The 14928-nt window shown below is 43.9% G+C and overlaps 1 protein-coding gene across 1 annotated transcript in view; it reads right to left on the bottom strand.

The window, feature by feature from the left end:
* BUB1 (BUB1 mitotic checkpoint serine/threonine kinase) overlaps positions 1 to 8712 on the bottom strand; it is a gene marked incomplete at its 5' end in the record, with an annotated part of 39565 nt that extends 30853 nt beyond the window's left edge. Inside the window, 7 exons of the mRNA XM_081101524.1 lie at positions 236 to 420; positions 506 to 558; positions 2604 to 2692; positions 3341 to 3384; positions 5920 to 6116; positions 8213 to 8351; positions 8675 to 8712. Coding sequence (XP_080957650.1) covers positions 236 to 420; positions 506 to 558; positions 2604 to 2692; positions 3341 to 3384; positions 5920 to 6116; positions 8213 to 8351; positions 8675 to 8712 — 745 coding nt within the window. The remainder of the gene's footprint in view (positions 1 to 235; positions 421 to 505; positions 559 to 2603; positions 2693 to 3340; positions 3385 to 5919; positions 6117 to 8212; positions 8352 to 8674) is intronic.
* Between the last annotated feature and the right edge of the window lie 6216 nt (positions 8713 to 14928).

Genomic DNA, 14928 nt, shown 5'->3' with positions numbered 1-14928 from the left:
AAAAGCTAAAGCAACACTGGTATGGATATCTGTTTTAGCGCTGTTTCATCTCCAACCCCTTTGACAACAAGGCTGCCACAATAACAATGAACAAAGATGTCTAGGCTTTTTAAAGGATGCGCTGGAGACTTTGCAGATTCTTTTACCACATCAATTATCTGTTTAAAAATGTTAGTAACTTGGAAGTGAGAATTATTTTAGTGATTTAAAAATAACTCAAATAAGACTGCTGTACCCCACTGCTCATGCTTTCTCCGTTGATTGTACTTGTGGGCTCTCAGCTCTTCAAATGAAAATTCTGACTCTCCACAAATGAGCTTCTCCTTGCAGTACATAACAACCTGCTGAATGTCAGTTCTGGCTGTCAGAGAGGGATGTCCAGAGTATTCTGATTTAGAAATCACGACCACCCTTTGTTCCCTATAATGGGAAAAAAACACATTATTTACAACACTGTACAAAAGCAGCTCTTGATGAGAACTAAGGAATAAATTAATGTGCTTACATATTTGACTCTTTATCACAAGCTGAAGATGTTACTTTAGAAACTTCTGAACCCTAAAGACAAAATAAACAATAATAACAAAAAAATACATACCTGAAAAGAAACCATCACACAAATTATTTCACAAAACAATATGAATATGCTCACAGGGCCTCTCCATCATCACATAGATTTATTTATGTTCTTTTAAATTATAATTAATATCTGAAACTTGAGTTTGCATTATTAGTTGTAACTTCTACATCTAAAAATTCCAATAGAAAGTGATTTAAGAATTCTCTCCTAGGTAGTAGAGAAGGGCAGGCACTTATTCCCTTCAATTCAGTCTAGAACTGGGCCACAGTGCCCAAGTGTTATAGGATTAACATTGCAAAATGCTACATTTTTAATCATTAATATTTTCTTCTGGTCACTAAACAACTATTAACTGAATATCTCATACATGTCCTGTCCTGAGCTAGGTCCTGGGAATGTGACCATAAACAAGACCCAACACTGCTGTCTAAAAACTCAGTCTGGGCAACAGGAAGCAGCAAGGAGGCTGGCATGAATGTGTAGGATGTAAATTAGAACTGTGAGTATCTATCAAAATTAGAAATTCATATTCTACTTCTAGAAATGGGTTACATTAAGAAAACATGCCCATGTAAGATAAGATCAGAGCCATTTCCATTGGATTTAGCTTAAAGGAGGTCCCAGAAAACTCTGAAAAAGCAGTTGTGTCAGGAAAGATGCTGGAAAGAAGGCTGAGCGAAGCAAAGATGAGCATTTTACACATCAAGGAGCCTTTAGGGCAGAAGAGATCTTGACAGGGCAAAAATTTTGAGGAGTAAAGATAAGCTCCATCGAGATGGCAGGGAAGGGTACAGTTACATTTATGGGTTGATGGCAGAAAATTTACAGATGTCATCTGATGTTGTCAATGAAACAGTATTTTTGCCAGCACCTGAGGGAGAGGTTAGAGTCATGTCCCAAGTTCCAAATTTGAAAAGTGTAAAAAGGAGTTTAAATTCACTATAATTTGGCATTAGAGAGTGAAATGGGAAACAAGATATACATAAATTAAGAGATACATAAAGAGTGCTTGAGAAACTGGAAATATAATTGCCTGAAGTAGTAGAGCCCAGGTTTGATATTACAGATACCAACGTTTAAAAATGAGGTTTCTTTAAAAAATATTTATTCACTGATTTTAGAGAGGGGGTGGGGAAGGAGAGAAACATCAATTTGTTGTTCCACTTATTTATGCATTGGTTGATTCTTCTATGTGGTCTGACCAAAGATCGAATCATAACCTTGACATACTGGGAAGATACTGTAACCAACTGAGCTAACCAGCCAGGGCCTGAAGCTGAGGTGGTTTTATTTAAATTGACTTTAGAGAGGGAGGAAGGAAGAGAGAGAGAAAGAGTGAAAAAGAGAGAGAAACTTCTACATGAGAGAGATACATTGATCAGTTGCCCCATACACACTCTGACCAGGGGTTGAGCCCGCAACCTAGATATGTGCCCTGAACAGGAATAGAATCTGAGACCTTCCATTGCTCATGAAAACACTCCAACCAGATGGAGCCACACCGGCCAGGGCTGTGTTTAAAGCAGGGCTCAGGAGCCTCCAGGTGGATGTGGTGCAGGGTAGGGGTTCCTGGGCCTGAGAAGGCCAGCAGAACAAAATAAAGAAGCTGTTGGGGAGCTTCTCAGCATATGGACACAGGAGGTTATATAGTGGGGGTGCCTAGGTCAGACAAATGTAAGACAGTCAGTAAATTATTTACATTTAATATTGGAGCCCTGGCCAGGTAGCTCAGTTTGTTAGAGCATCATCCTGATACACCAGGGTTGCGGGTTCCATCTGTGGTTAGGGCACATATAAGAATCAACCAAAAAATGCATAAATAAGTGGAACAACAAATCGATGTTTCCCTCTCTCTCATTTAAATTTTTTAAAAATTTAATATTGGAAGTGAGCAGTGGTAGATGACAACAGGCCAGAAAGTCACCACAGGTGCAAGTGGATGACACGGAGGTTAGAGTCATAGGATATGTAAGGCAGCAGATTACTGTTCAATACCATTCCCAGTTTACAGAAATGTTATTACCTGATTCTTAGAAACACAGGCTGGATTTGATTTTGATGTCATCATTTGGTTTAAAATCTGAGCATTATGAAGAGGTTCTGAGTTTCTAGCTATGGGGGAGGAGGAATAATGAAATAAAGAAAAATAGGGGTAAAAACCATCAAACATATTTTCCCGATCTTTCAATAGGAGCATTACAAAATAAATCAGCTCTTCCAACGTTGTCTCACAAAGTAGAGCTAAAACACCTTTTGGATAAGAGAAATATTGTAGAAACGATTTTCTGACCAATTCAAAATGCCCAAGGAAATACCCAAAAGTAATGTAAACTGTAGTTATTTAAAAAAACAAAAACAGGGCAGTTAGTCCACACTTACTCTTACATGTAATCTTTATTTCTAAGGGAGAAAATGACTACATTTCTTTAAAGTTGTATTGAACACATTTGATTCAAATCAAAACAGACTCTAGAGTAAGTACTACCCTCAATTTAGGGCAATTTTTATTTATTTTTTGAAATCCTAAGAATACAATGAAATCAAGTCTTTCTTGTGGGTCTGCTCTTTTAAAGTGCTAAGACAGAGCCCCTGATCTCTAGTGCTACTTAGCAGGCCTTAATATGATCAGAGTACCTTCCCCATTACCCAAGACAATACAATCAATAAAACTGAAAAAAACTGTTTAAGGAGGGAATAAAGCAGTGCAAATCAGAGACTAAATTAGCAATAATTTAAACATTTTAGAAAACATTATTTTACCTTGAGCTGGCAAATGGGTTTTGGTAACACGTGTCTGAAATAACCTAAATGACAGTAGAAAGACACAAATAATCAATATAGATAATACACTTCAGTTTAATACATATTTGAAAAAACTAAATATGCCAAGTACCTTATTCTAAGCTAGAAAAGACTGAGATCAAGGGAGAATGCAAAGTTGAACTTTAGAGATGCTCCAAAATTTAAAAAGAACAACTGGGATTATCTTCTCACCCAATATATTCACATTAGAAAATTTATCTGTTTGCATAGTTTATATCAGTATTTCTTAAACCCATAAGGAAAATGCACCCTTCTTCTCTGTGTACCAAGTATGCCAATGTTCCAACATGGGGTATTTAAGCCCTCTTTTTAAGCATTCTATATAGCTGGAACATAATTAATGTTTTGAAGAAGCTACTACTTATAAAGGCAGATATAGAATTGGTCATGCTGTGAGAACTTAAATGTCATTTTATGGCACTTTTGAATATCAAGCCAATTTGTCAAGTCACATGCAACATCCAAAGCTAACGTTTTTGAATGATGTGAGCAAAAGTGCACAGTATGAAGAGACTAAGAGACATATAGCCAAAGGCAACCAAATGCCAAATCTGATTTTACTCTTAATTCAAACAAACCAATAGTATAAAAAAGTTACATAGTAATAAATAACTGAAAATTAGATAATAAAGAATTATTGATAATTCTTTTAGTTAAACTGAAAATGGTGTTAGGTTCTACAAGAAATCAATTTTTACAGATGTTTAAGGAAGTAGTTGGAGTAAAATATTTTGCTGTCTTAGATTTGCTTTAAATTCTCCATAGAAAAAACAAGTTCAACTGTAAAATTACTATTTTTTTAAAATATATTTTATTGATTTTTTTACAGAGAGGAAGGGAGATAGTTAGAAACATCGATGAGAGAGAAACATCAGCTGCCTCCTGCACACCCCCAACTGGGGATGTGCCCACAACCCAGGTACATGCCCTTGACCGGAATCGAACCTGGGACCTTTCGGTCTGCAGGCCGACGCTCTATCCACTGAGCCAAACCGGTTTCGGCTAAAATTACTATTAAAAAGGGCACAAGGGCCCAGACCAGGTATCTCAGCTGGTTAGAGGATCATCCTGATACACCAAGATTGCGGGTACAATCTCCAGTCAGGGCACATACAAGAATAAACCAATGAATGCATAAATGGGAATAAATTGATGTTTCTCTCTCTCTCCCTAAAAAAAGGGCATGAGAACTATAACAAAATAGAAAGAAAAATGAGTATATTAAGTGCATGAAGGAGTACAGTGAGATAAACTCTCTCATATGCTGCTAGAGGGACCAGCAGAACTCTGGTATAACCTTTCCAGTAGGTAATCTGGTGATATGTATCACAAGCCTTAAAACTCTTCCTCTATATCCTTTCACTCAGTAGTATCAAGTCTGAGAATCAGAAGAAACTAGCTAAAATTAGGAAATATATTAGGAGATACTTTAATGATGAGGGAAAAAAATCTTGTTGCAAAGCTGCATATGTACATAAAGCATGGCTGTAATCCTATAAAAAGCAGAGTGCCAACTAAAATGCCAAAAAGTTTCTTCTGCTTCTTTAGTTTTCTATACCTTTCAAATTCCCTAAATGAAAGATACTACATAATCACAGAAAAAGTAAACAATTGTGGAAACCAAAATTATTCATTAACATATGTTGTTTTGCCCTGGCCAGGTGACTCAGTTTGTTAGAACATAGTCCCATACACTAAAAAGTTGCAGGTTCAATTCCTGGTCATGGCACCTACCTAAGTTTTGGGTTTGATCCCCAGCTGGGGCACCTACAAGAGGCAACAAATCGATGTTTCTCTCTCTCTCCACCCTCCTCTCTCTCTAAAATCAGTAGAAACATTTCTTCTGGTGAGGAAAAAAGAAGAAGAGAGAGAGATTATGTTTTCGTTGTTGTTAATCCTCACCTGAGGATATTCTTTCCATTGATTTTAGAGAGAGTGGAAGGGAGGGAGACAGGGAGAAAAGACACAGAGAGAGGGAAACATTGTGTGAGAGAGATATAGATTGGTTGCCTCCTGCACCTGTTATGATATGACCAGGAATTGAACCTACAACACAGGTATGTGCCCTTAAACAAGAATCGAACCCGCAACCCAACGCCCTAACCACTAAAAATATTGGCCTGGGCTATTACATTGTTATAAAAATCACAATGTTCAACAGTTAAATTGTGACATAACTCTGGGACAGATTTATCAACTACTTTATAAGTATATAAAAGTTCATAATTTCTTAATAGTAGTATAGAGCTCAATATATACAACCTAACATACAGTACAATTTACTGTTAAAATACACAAACACAAAACACACACAGAGGCAGAAGAAAAGATATTGGAAGTATTATTTCTGGGCAGTTTCTTTCCTTTCCACTCTTGTTTATTATCCACATTTTCCACAACAAGGAGATGATAATAACATTATCTCCAGAGCAAATATTACAGTTCAAAGCAGGAAACACCCCACAGAGCTTCATTTTCTTTTTATTTCTTTTTTCAGAGCTTCATTTTCAAACTACCTGTACTGTTGCTGCAGCAGCTCTTTAGGTTCTGCCTGGTTTTGAATTCCTCTCCGAAAGACGGCGCTGGCATGTTGCAGGTGTCCTTGGCCCTCCAGATGCTCAGCCCAGGCTATGTACAGAGGAGAGAACAGCTTCCCAATCCCATGGTTGTACAGAAACTCAAAAAACTGATGAGGGTCAGTGTTGCACTCAGCCTACAGAAACCCAAAGCAAAGAGACATCAGAACAAAGGAACCTGTGGTCTAGGTCTAGCCCAACCAACCAGAGGTTTCAGGCTGCACTGCATAGGGGAAAGCCCTTCTTGCTCTGATGACAAACCTAAAAGTGAAGCTCATTCCTTTCCTAGACATTCAGTGTCCCCCATAATTACACACACTATTTCCCAACATAGTGAATTCTATAATAATCCACTACATAAGGTATTACTTTTGTTTAATTGAAGCATGCTCAAGTTCTATAGGGTGACTTTAACCTAGTATTTTGTAATTTAGTGAGCCAATACATGTTTATTCTACCCATTACACTTATTATTTTACTAGAGGCCTGGTGCACAAAAATTTGTGCATTCGGGGGTGGGGGGTCCCTCAGTCCGGCCTGTGCCCTCTCGCAGTCTGGGACCCCTCTGGGGATGACCACCTCCTAGCTTAGGCCTGCTCCCCGGGGGATTGGGCCTAAGCTGGCAATCAGACATCCCTCTGGCAGCCCAGCAGCCCTTGGGGGATGTCCACTTGCCAGCGGGGAGCAGACCTAAGTTGTAGTCGAACATCCTTAGCGCTGCTGAGGAGGCAGGAGGTTCCCACCACCACTGCTGTACTGGCAGCCATCAGCCTGGCTTGTGGCTGAGCAGAGCTCCCCCATGTGGGAGCACACTGACCACCAGAGGGCAGCTCCTGCATTGAGTGTCTGTCCCCTGGTGGTCAGTGTGTGTCATAGTAACCAGTCATTCTCAGTCTTTCTGCTGTTAGGGTCAGTTTGCATATTACCCTTTTACTATATAGGATAGAGGCCTGGTGCATGGGTGGGGCCAGCTGGTTTGCCCTGAAGGGTGTCCTGGATCAGGGTGGGGGTACCCATGGGGTGCCTGGCCAGCCTGGATGAGGGGCTGATGGCTGTTTTCAGGCTGGCCACACCCCCTTTAGGGTGGGGGTCCCCACTGGGGTGCCTGGCCAGTCTCGGTGAGGGGCTGAGGTTCGTTTTCAGGCTGGCAAGCGACTGAAGCTCCCAGCCTCTCCTTTTTTTCTTTTTATTATGGGATTTATTTACTTTCTATAATTGAAACTTTGTTGCCATCACTGGAGCCAAGAGCCGGCTTCTTGCTCGCTCCAGCTCTGAGGCCATGGCCTGCTGACAGCAGGTATCTGCGGTTTCTTTAGCTCAGGGGTGGGCAAACTTTTTGACTCGAGGGCCACAGTGGGTTCTTAAACTGGACCAGAGGGCTGGAACAAAAGCATGGATGGAGTGTTTGTGTGAACTAATGCATGTTAACACTGCTGCTGGTGAAGGAGCGGAGGGGAGAGCAAGAGAACCCTCCGCTCTTTCGGCTCCGAGGGCCTGATAGAACAGCCGAACGGGCCGGATCCGGCTCACGGGCCGTAGTTTGCCCACGGCTGGTTTAGCTTCTATAATTGAAACTTTGTTGCTTTTGGAGCTCAGAGCCGGGCGGCGGCAGGCGGGGAACCTTGGCTTCCTCCATCACTGGAGCAAGCAAGCCTTCTGCTCGCTTCAGCTGTGTGGCTGCTGGCCGCCATCTTTGTTGGCGGTTAATTTGCATATCACCCTGATTAGCCAATGGGAAGCGTAGCAAAGGTACGATCAATTACCCTTTTTGTCTTTTATTAGATAGGATTGCTATAATTCCTGTTCCCAAGCCATTATTTCAAGGTTAAAGAGACTAAGCCTTTTAAAGTCTATAAGCTGAGGCAGCCTATACTTTGAGTACTAAATTTAGTTTCTGAGAGCTCATATTTTCTTAATTATTTGCAATGAATTTAATTTATTCTCAGAAACCCTTCCCAAACACACTTCCAACAAAGTTTTTTTCTAATTGAATAGTTTCTATCTTGTGTTGTAACATTTATACACCTGATACACAGAGAAGGAGGGCTTTAAAATTAAATCAGACTCCACCATACAGAAGCCAAAAGGTTCTAAATTATACATCTCTGACCATAAAATTTATGACTGAAAACACGAGGAATTAAGACAGTCTAAAATCATCTTAAAACCTGGAGGGAAAAAAGCAAAAGCATAATACGATTATGAATTTGAGTATACCTGTAACTATACTTACAAACTTTAAACAATAATTGATGAATCTTGGATCATTATGGTATCTCTTGTTATCTAAAAATTCCTTCATTAAACGTTCTAATAGAGTTGTAAAGTATTCTTTATTCTCAGGAAAATTCTCTTCTATCCATTGCATATAACTAGAAAAATGTGGAAAATATTAATTTTCAAGGCAACATAAAAATTTGTTTAAAGGAAATAAATAAACAAAATGCTAACCTTTGCCATACACTAAGTGGGTCATTGCCCTTGTAGCTCTGCATGTGGACTTCAAACATTCTAGAAAAGAGAAAAATATGCACATTGGATATTAGGAATAATTCCTAAAAGCAAAAAATGTACTTTATTTTATACTTATACTAGAGGCCCAACGCACAAAATTCATGCAAGGGGCTTGGCCCCCTCCGCCGCGGCAGCTGGCTCTGTCTCTGCTGCCGCTGCCTCTGCCTCAGCCCCCGCCCACAGCGGTTCCTGCTGCTGCAGCTTCGTCTGGTAGGTCATCCGGTCTAATTAGCATATTACGCTTTTATTATTATAGATAACTTAAAATGAAAATTTTAAACACCAATTCAAGTGCTATCTATATATATAAAAGGATAATATGCTAAGTCTCTCTCCTACCATCCGACCGGTCGCTATAATGAGCACTGACCGCCATAGGGCAGACGCTCAACACAGGAGCTGCCGAGTTGCAGTGACTTTGCAGCAGTGGTTCTTGGGTGATGCACACCAAAACCAGAGAGGAAGGAACCTGATTCTGCGTGATGGCTGTGGTTTACGTTGTGGCTGGGGCACTGACATCCCCGAATCTGGTTTACTGCACACTTGTTTGGATTCCACACCCTGTACAACAGCAACTTTGCAGAGTGCCCTCTGCTCTCTGGACCCCTCAGGGGATGTCGGAGAGCCAGTTTCCCCTGAGGGACCCCACTCACTCTGCAGATGCCAGGGAGGGGCCCGCAGGAGGTTGACTCCAGGGCGTGTCCAGCCCATCTCACCCAGTCCTGCCCCAATAACCACCTTCTAATTAATTTCCTTCAATGTGCACGGATCCGGGCACTGGGCCACTAGTATAAAAATTAAAAAAGCCGTCACTCAGGATGGTTAGAAGCAGCACTTTCCAGAAGAAAGTAAGACCACGGCCTCTGAGCTTGGTCCTAAAACACACAGCTGGAGAGAGTTCCCAGCCCTATCCCCAGACTTCTCCTCCTCCACTGATCCCCACCATCACCACCAGCACCATGAGGCAGTGCCCACCAGTTTGCTGCTTCCCCTCCTCCTGACTGATTCGCTTTTTGCTTTAGCAAACCCACTTCTGTAAATCTGGAAGCAATACACCTGTGTATGTGCACAATGCCACAAGTACTGGATTTTCACTGCAGCAAAATAGCAAGAGGCTGTCAACAACCAAGTGTGCGCCACGGGAGGACTTTTCAGATCAATTATGGAACATGAAATATTCTGCGTTTGTAAAAAGAATGATAAAGAGCTCTACATATTGCTAGAGAAATCTCCAAGGACAGTGTTTAGTAAAAAAAGCAGTATATACCCTGCTACACCCCATGTGAAATAAAGGTAGGAACTGTACACATACAACCATAGCTATACTAATATTAATATGTTATTAAAATATACTTACATTTGCACAAGAAACACTTGAAAAATAAAGTAGAAAATGGTTACATATGAGATGGTGGGAGAGTAGACAGGTATAGATCTCAGTGAATACTTTTCTAAATCTTTTTGCAACTATATTAACATGTTAGTTGCTTTTAAACATCAAAAACTGTTTCTACATTTTGAATCTCCCTTTCATGCCTCTTGGCAGACAAGTCCGTACAATGTCAGGTCCAGGGCACACGTTTCATAGTGTGATGCCAGCCCGGTGTCCCTAGAACCGTGGCGAGTCCACTCTATACTGAAACGTCCGGTCCACTGGAGCGGAGGCCCATGTAACGTCTTCAGAAAGTGAAAAGAAGAGCAGAAATGCCGGATTTCTCCTTGTCAGGGGGGTGGGGAGGGAGGCAAGCTTCTGGAAATAAAATCCTTGGCGGCTACACTGAAGGCTGAAGAAAAAGTCTTAGAGAAAAGAGCTGTTGGCTTTGACTGACTCCCCTGATCCCAGACAGCAAGCTCCCCCTGGTGCTGCCACATAGGTTTAACTTTTCAGTGATTCTGAAACCGCGGTATAAGTCGCCTACGTCACAGATCAAAGGCTTGGGGATTTAGAAAAATGATTAGACTCACACGGCGGTTCTCAACCTGTGGGTCGCGACCCCTTTGGCGGTGGAACGACCCTTTCACAGGGGTCGCCTAAGACCATCCTGCGGATCAGATATTTTCATGACGATTCACAACAGTAGCAACATGACAGTTACCAAGTAGCAACGAAAATAATTTTATGGCTGGGTCACAACATGAGGAGCTGTCTTTAAAGGGCCGGAAGGTTGAGGACCACTGGTAGAGGCTGACATCAGTAGCACTAAGTGTAGCCTTTTTTTTTTTTTTTTTTCGCTTCAAGTACACGTCATTCAAAGGCTTTTAAAAGCTGACTGTGGGGTGATCGGTTAAGAGCAATTTTAAGTTCTCCCCGTGCTCTGCAGTAATGAGTGGCCTTGAGCCCCGGCCGGTGTTCCCAGTGGTGGGAGGTCGGGCCGCGCAGGGAAGGGTCGCAGTTCCCGGGCAAGGGCAGGGGCCCGGGTTGCAGGTTCGACCTGGTGGGCGGGCGCCTGGGGGAGGCCAATTGATGTGTCTCTCACAGAGACGTCTCTCTCTCTCACACACACACCCCTCTCCCCCACCACCCCCACTCCTCTTCCTTTCTCGAACTCTCTCGAAAAAATATCACCTCAGGTGAGGATTCACAACAACAAGTGTAAGTGGCCTTGACAGTTTCTCAGGAAACCTACACGCAGCGTTAGGTTCTGGCGGCGCCGGGTTTGTCCCCCGGCGGCGCAGGCCCAGAGCGGGCTCCTCACGGGGGACAAGCGGGGCTCTGAGGGCCTCACCACTGCCCAAGTCTCCCCACACAGCTACCGGCCAGGTTTGGGCGGAGGCGCGGGCACATGGCGGAGTCGGTCCACGACTCGAGTGGCCACAGCCCGGGTGGGCAACGCTGGGACGGGGTCAAAGGCCGCGGAAAGGGGCGAGCGGAGCAGGAGGCAGGACCCGGCCGGCCGGGACAGGCAGACCCCAGGCTGGAACCCCAGGTGCCCCGGCGCACGCACGCCCACCCACCAGACCCACACTCACTGCAGGACGTTTTCCGGGCTGTCCATGGCGAGAGGACACGCCGGGCCCGGCCCCGCCAGCGCCGCGAGTGAGGAGCCGCCGCGAATTCGAATCTCCAGCGCAGCCGCAGTAGCAATGACGAACGTTAGGTAGGCTCCTGGCCATTGGCCTCTGCTGCAGTCGGACTGGCCAACCGCCGGGGCCGTTGCCAGGAGACCAAGTCCCGCCTCACCGTGATGAACATTTGCCAGGCGCCTGGCCATTGGCTTCTGCTGCAGTCGGACTGGCCAACCGCTGGGGCCGTTGCCAGGAGACCAAGTCCCGCCTCGCCGTGATGAACATTTGCCAGGCGCCTGGCCATTGGCCTCGGCTGCAGTCGGGTTGGCCAATCGCCGGGGCCGTTGCGGCCGCAGCTCCTCCCACTTTCCGCAGCCGTAGACTAACCAGAAGCTCGCAACTCGCTGACTTGACTGCGGCGCGGCGGTGTTTTCTAAGTTGGCTCCGGCGTGGGGAGTGGATCTTTTTCACAGCCGTTCAAGTTGCACCTGGCTTCCCCAGGGAACATCCCAGGGAAGGCACAGTGGGAGATGAATACCTAACCTAACCTAACACCTCCCTCCGCCCCGCCAAGCGAAAAAGTGAGGCCTTGGTCCCTAATCCCCAAAGTGGTGCCTTTTCGACTCCTCTCAAATAGATGAACCAGAATCACTATGCCTGGTTCATGGAAAGAAGAAAAATAATACCTTTGTGGGTAAAGACCGTGGCGTCGTTTGAGGCCGCGGAGCCTGGGGTATAGGAGATGGGCAGGTGGGGTGAACCCAGCACCCTCAAGACCATGCACCTCGCTTTCCGCAGCTTTCTGTTCAGTGTCTTCCGCTGTAAGAGGAGAAAGGAGACGCTAACGCCGTGAAGTTTCGTCCCACAGCCTGTAATGCAGTGGCGAGGGTTAGGGCGGTTCATCAATGACCCAGGAAAAAACCCTCGTGGTTGTTGGCTTAGTGACTAGAGCGCGAGGGCAGGTGGGTGGGCGCTCGGGGTTGGCCATACCCGGCATAGGTGCCCTTGGAGACGTCTGGGCTTGACTGAAGGGATCTGATTGAACTGATCTGAAAAGCTGCGTGCATGTCCTGGACTGCCAGCTATTAACATCTTTTGTGGACCTAGGAGCTCTGGAGACCAAGTTGTCAGGAATTATAAAATTAAAAAAATAAATAAATAGAGGCCTCTTTATAAAGGAGGCCAGATGTCCAAGAAGTATGTAATCTGCTGATGCTTTCTGCCTAAGAGTGAGTAGAAAGCATCAGCCTAGCCCTCTGGGCCTTTGGTCTTTCATAATTTCCCATTTTACCTCTCAAGAGTGTTTCTTCAAGAGCCACTTGACAGTGCAAGTAAAATATAAAAGGCTAGTCATGGGATTATTCCTTCTAGAGAGGCTGTTTGGATTGTTTGCTCTTTTAGGGCTCTTAAGTTAAATACCTAAAAATAATAGTAATTAATTAGCAGCTTCTAGAAACACTGATGGTCTCAGAGTCCACAATTTCTCCCAGGGTGTTGATCAATTTGATCTACACAAATACCTTATTTGTGGGGTTTATTATTCAGAGGGTACTCACTCTTTAGATAATTCCTGTGATGGCTAGCAGGAATTAATATATTTTTAGTCCCATCAGCTCAAGATTTCAACTTGTCATCAATTAGGAAATGTTGATTGAACATCCATCACGTACTAGGTGCTATTGGATTTATACCTAATTAACTCAGACAGATTCTGTCCTTATGAGATCAGTGGTTTTGTCTGGGAGATGAAGATACAGTCACAGGAAATTGTGTAAATGTGTTATACACTGAGTGGCCAGATTATTATGACCACCTGACATTTGTAGCAAATTAGCTATAATTTCCCGCTGAAGTTGCTAGAGGGCCAGGTCATTATAAACATCTGAATAGCACAACATACCTAAGTATCTTGCTGATCAAGTTCATCCTATCATGTTGATGGTGTATCCCAATGGAGATGGCTTCTTCCAAGAAGACAATGCGCCATGCCTCGGGGCTCATATTGTGCAGGAGTGGTTTCAATAACATGAGGGAGACTTTACCTTGCTTAGGTGGCCCCCACAATCACCAGATCTCAATCCAATTGAGCATTTGTGGGATGAAGAGCCATTAGGCAGCTGGTTCCACAACCATTAAATCTCCCAGAACTGGACAGTGCTATTCATTAGGAATGGTGTCAGATTTCTTGCATCACCTTTCAACATCTCGTGGAGTCAATGCCAAGAAAAGTCACCTCAGTATTGAAGGCAAAAGGTGGCCCAACGAAGTACTAATGGGGTGGTCATAATAATCTGGCTGGTCATAATAATCTGGCCACTCAATGTATATGTGTGTATTAAGTGCTAAATGAGTGAGTATTCAGATTATCCTCTAGGAGTGTCAAGAGGAGAGCGGGAGAATGGGGCCTGTTGGTTCATGAAGAACGGGGGTGTTGAATTGGGCCCTGAGGTGGGGATGGATGTGGGTGGGGAGAGCTTGGGGGAGATCATTCCTGGTATATAAGAGGGTTACTGAGGGAGATCACCCTTGACTCTTGTTAATGAACAATTGAGATTCTTTTTGTTTTTGTGTGTTTTGTTTTGTTTTTTGGTGTTTTATTTCAGTATTTTATTTTTTCATTTTTAAATATATTTTTATTGTTGATAGTGTTACAGATATCTCCCATTCCCCCCTCCTCCCAGCCCCTACCCCCTCTTCCTAGCCCTTATTCCCCTTCCCCAGATCTTCACTACTCTATTGCCTATGTCCATGGGCTATGCATATTAATTATACTAGAGGCCCGGTGCACAAATTCATGCACCAGGGGGCTCCCTTGGCCTGGCCTGCGGGATCCGACCAAAACCAGCTCTCTGACATCCCCTGAGGGGTCCCGGATTGCGAGAGGATGCAGGCCAGACCAAGGGACCCCACCAGTACACAATCAGGGCCAGGGAGGAACACGGGATGTTGGCCAGCCAGGGAGGGACCTTGGGAGGACTCCAGGGTGTGTCCGGCCCGTCTCCCTCCATCCCGATCGCTGGACCCCAGCAGCAAGCTAACCTACCAGTTGGAGCATCTGCCCCCTGGTAGTCAGTGCACGTCATAGGGAGCAGTTGAGCGCCCTTAGCATATCATTAGCATATTACGCTTTGATTGGTTGAACAGACGAACAGACAGCATATTAGGCTTTTATTATCTATACCAGCTGTGAGCAAACTACGGCCCGCGGGCCGGATCCAGCCCGTTTGAAATGAATAAAACTAAAAAAAAAAAAAAAAAAAGACTATACCTTTTTATGTAATGATGTTTACTTTGAATTTATATTAGTTCACACAAACACTCCATCCATGCTTTTGTTCTGGCCCTCCGGTCCAGTTTAAGAACCCATTATGGCCCTCAAGTCAAAAAGTTTGCCCACCCCTGGTCTATACTAATAAAAGGGTAATATGC

Source organism: Myotis nattereri (genome assembly GCF_964212035.1).
Source record: "Myotis nattereri genome assembly, chromosome: 10".
NCBI lineage: Eukaryota > Metazoa > Chordata > Mammalia > Chiroptera > Vespertilionidae > Myotis > Myotis nattereri.
This window is presented reverse-complemented; position numbering and strand designations above follow the sequence as displayed.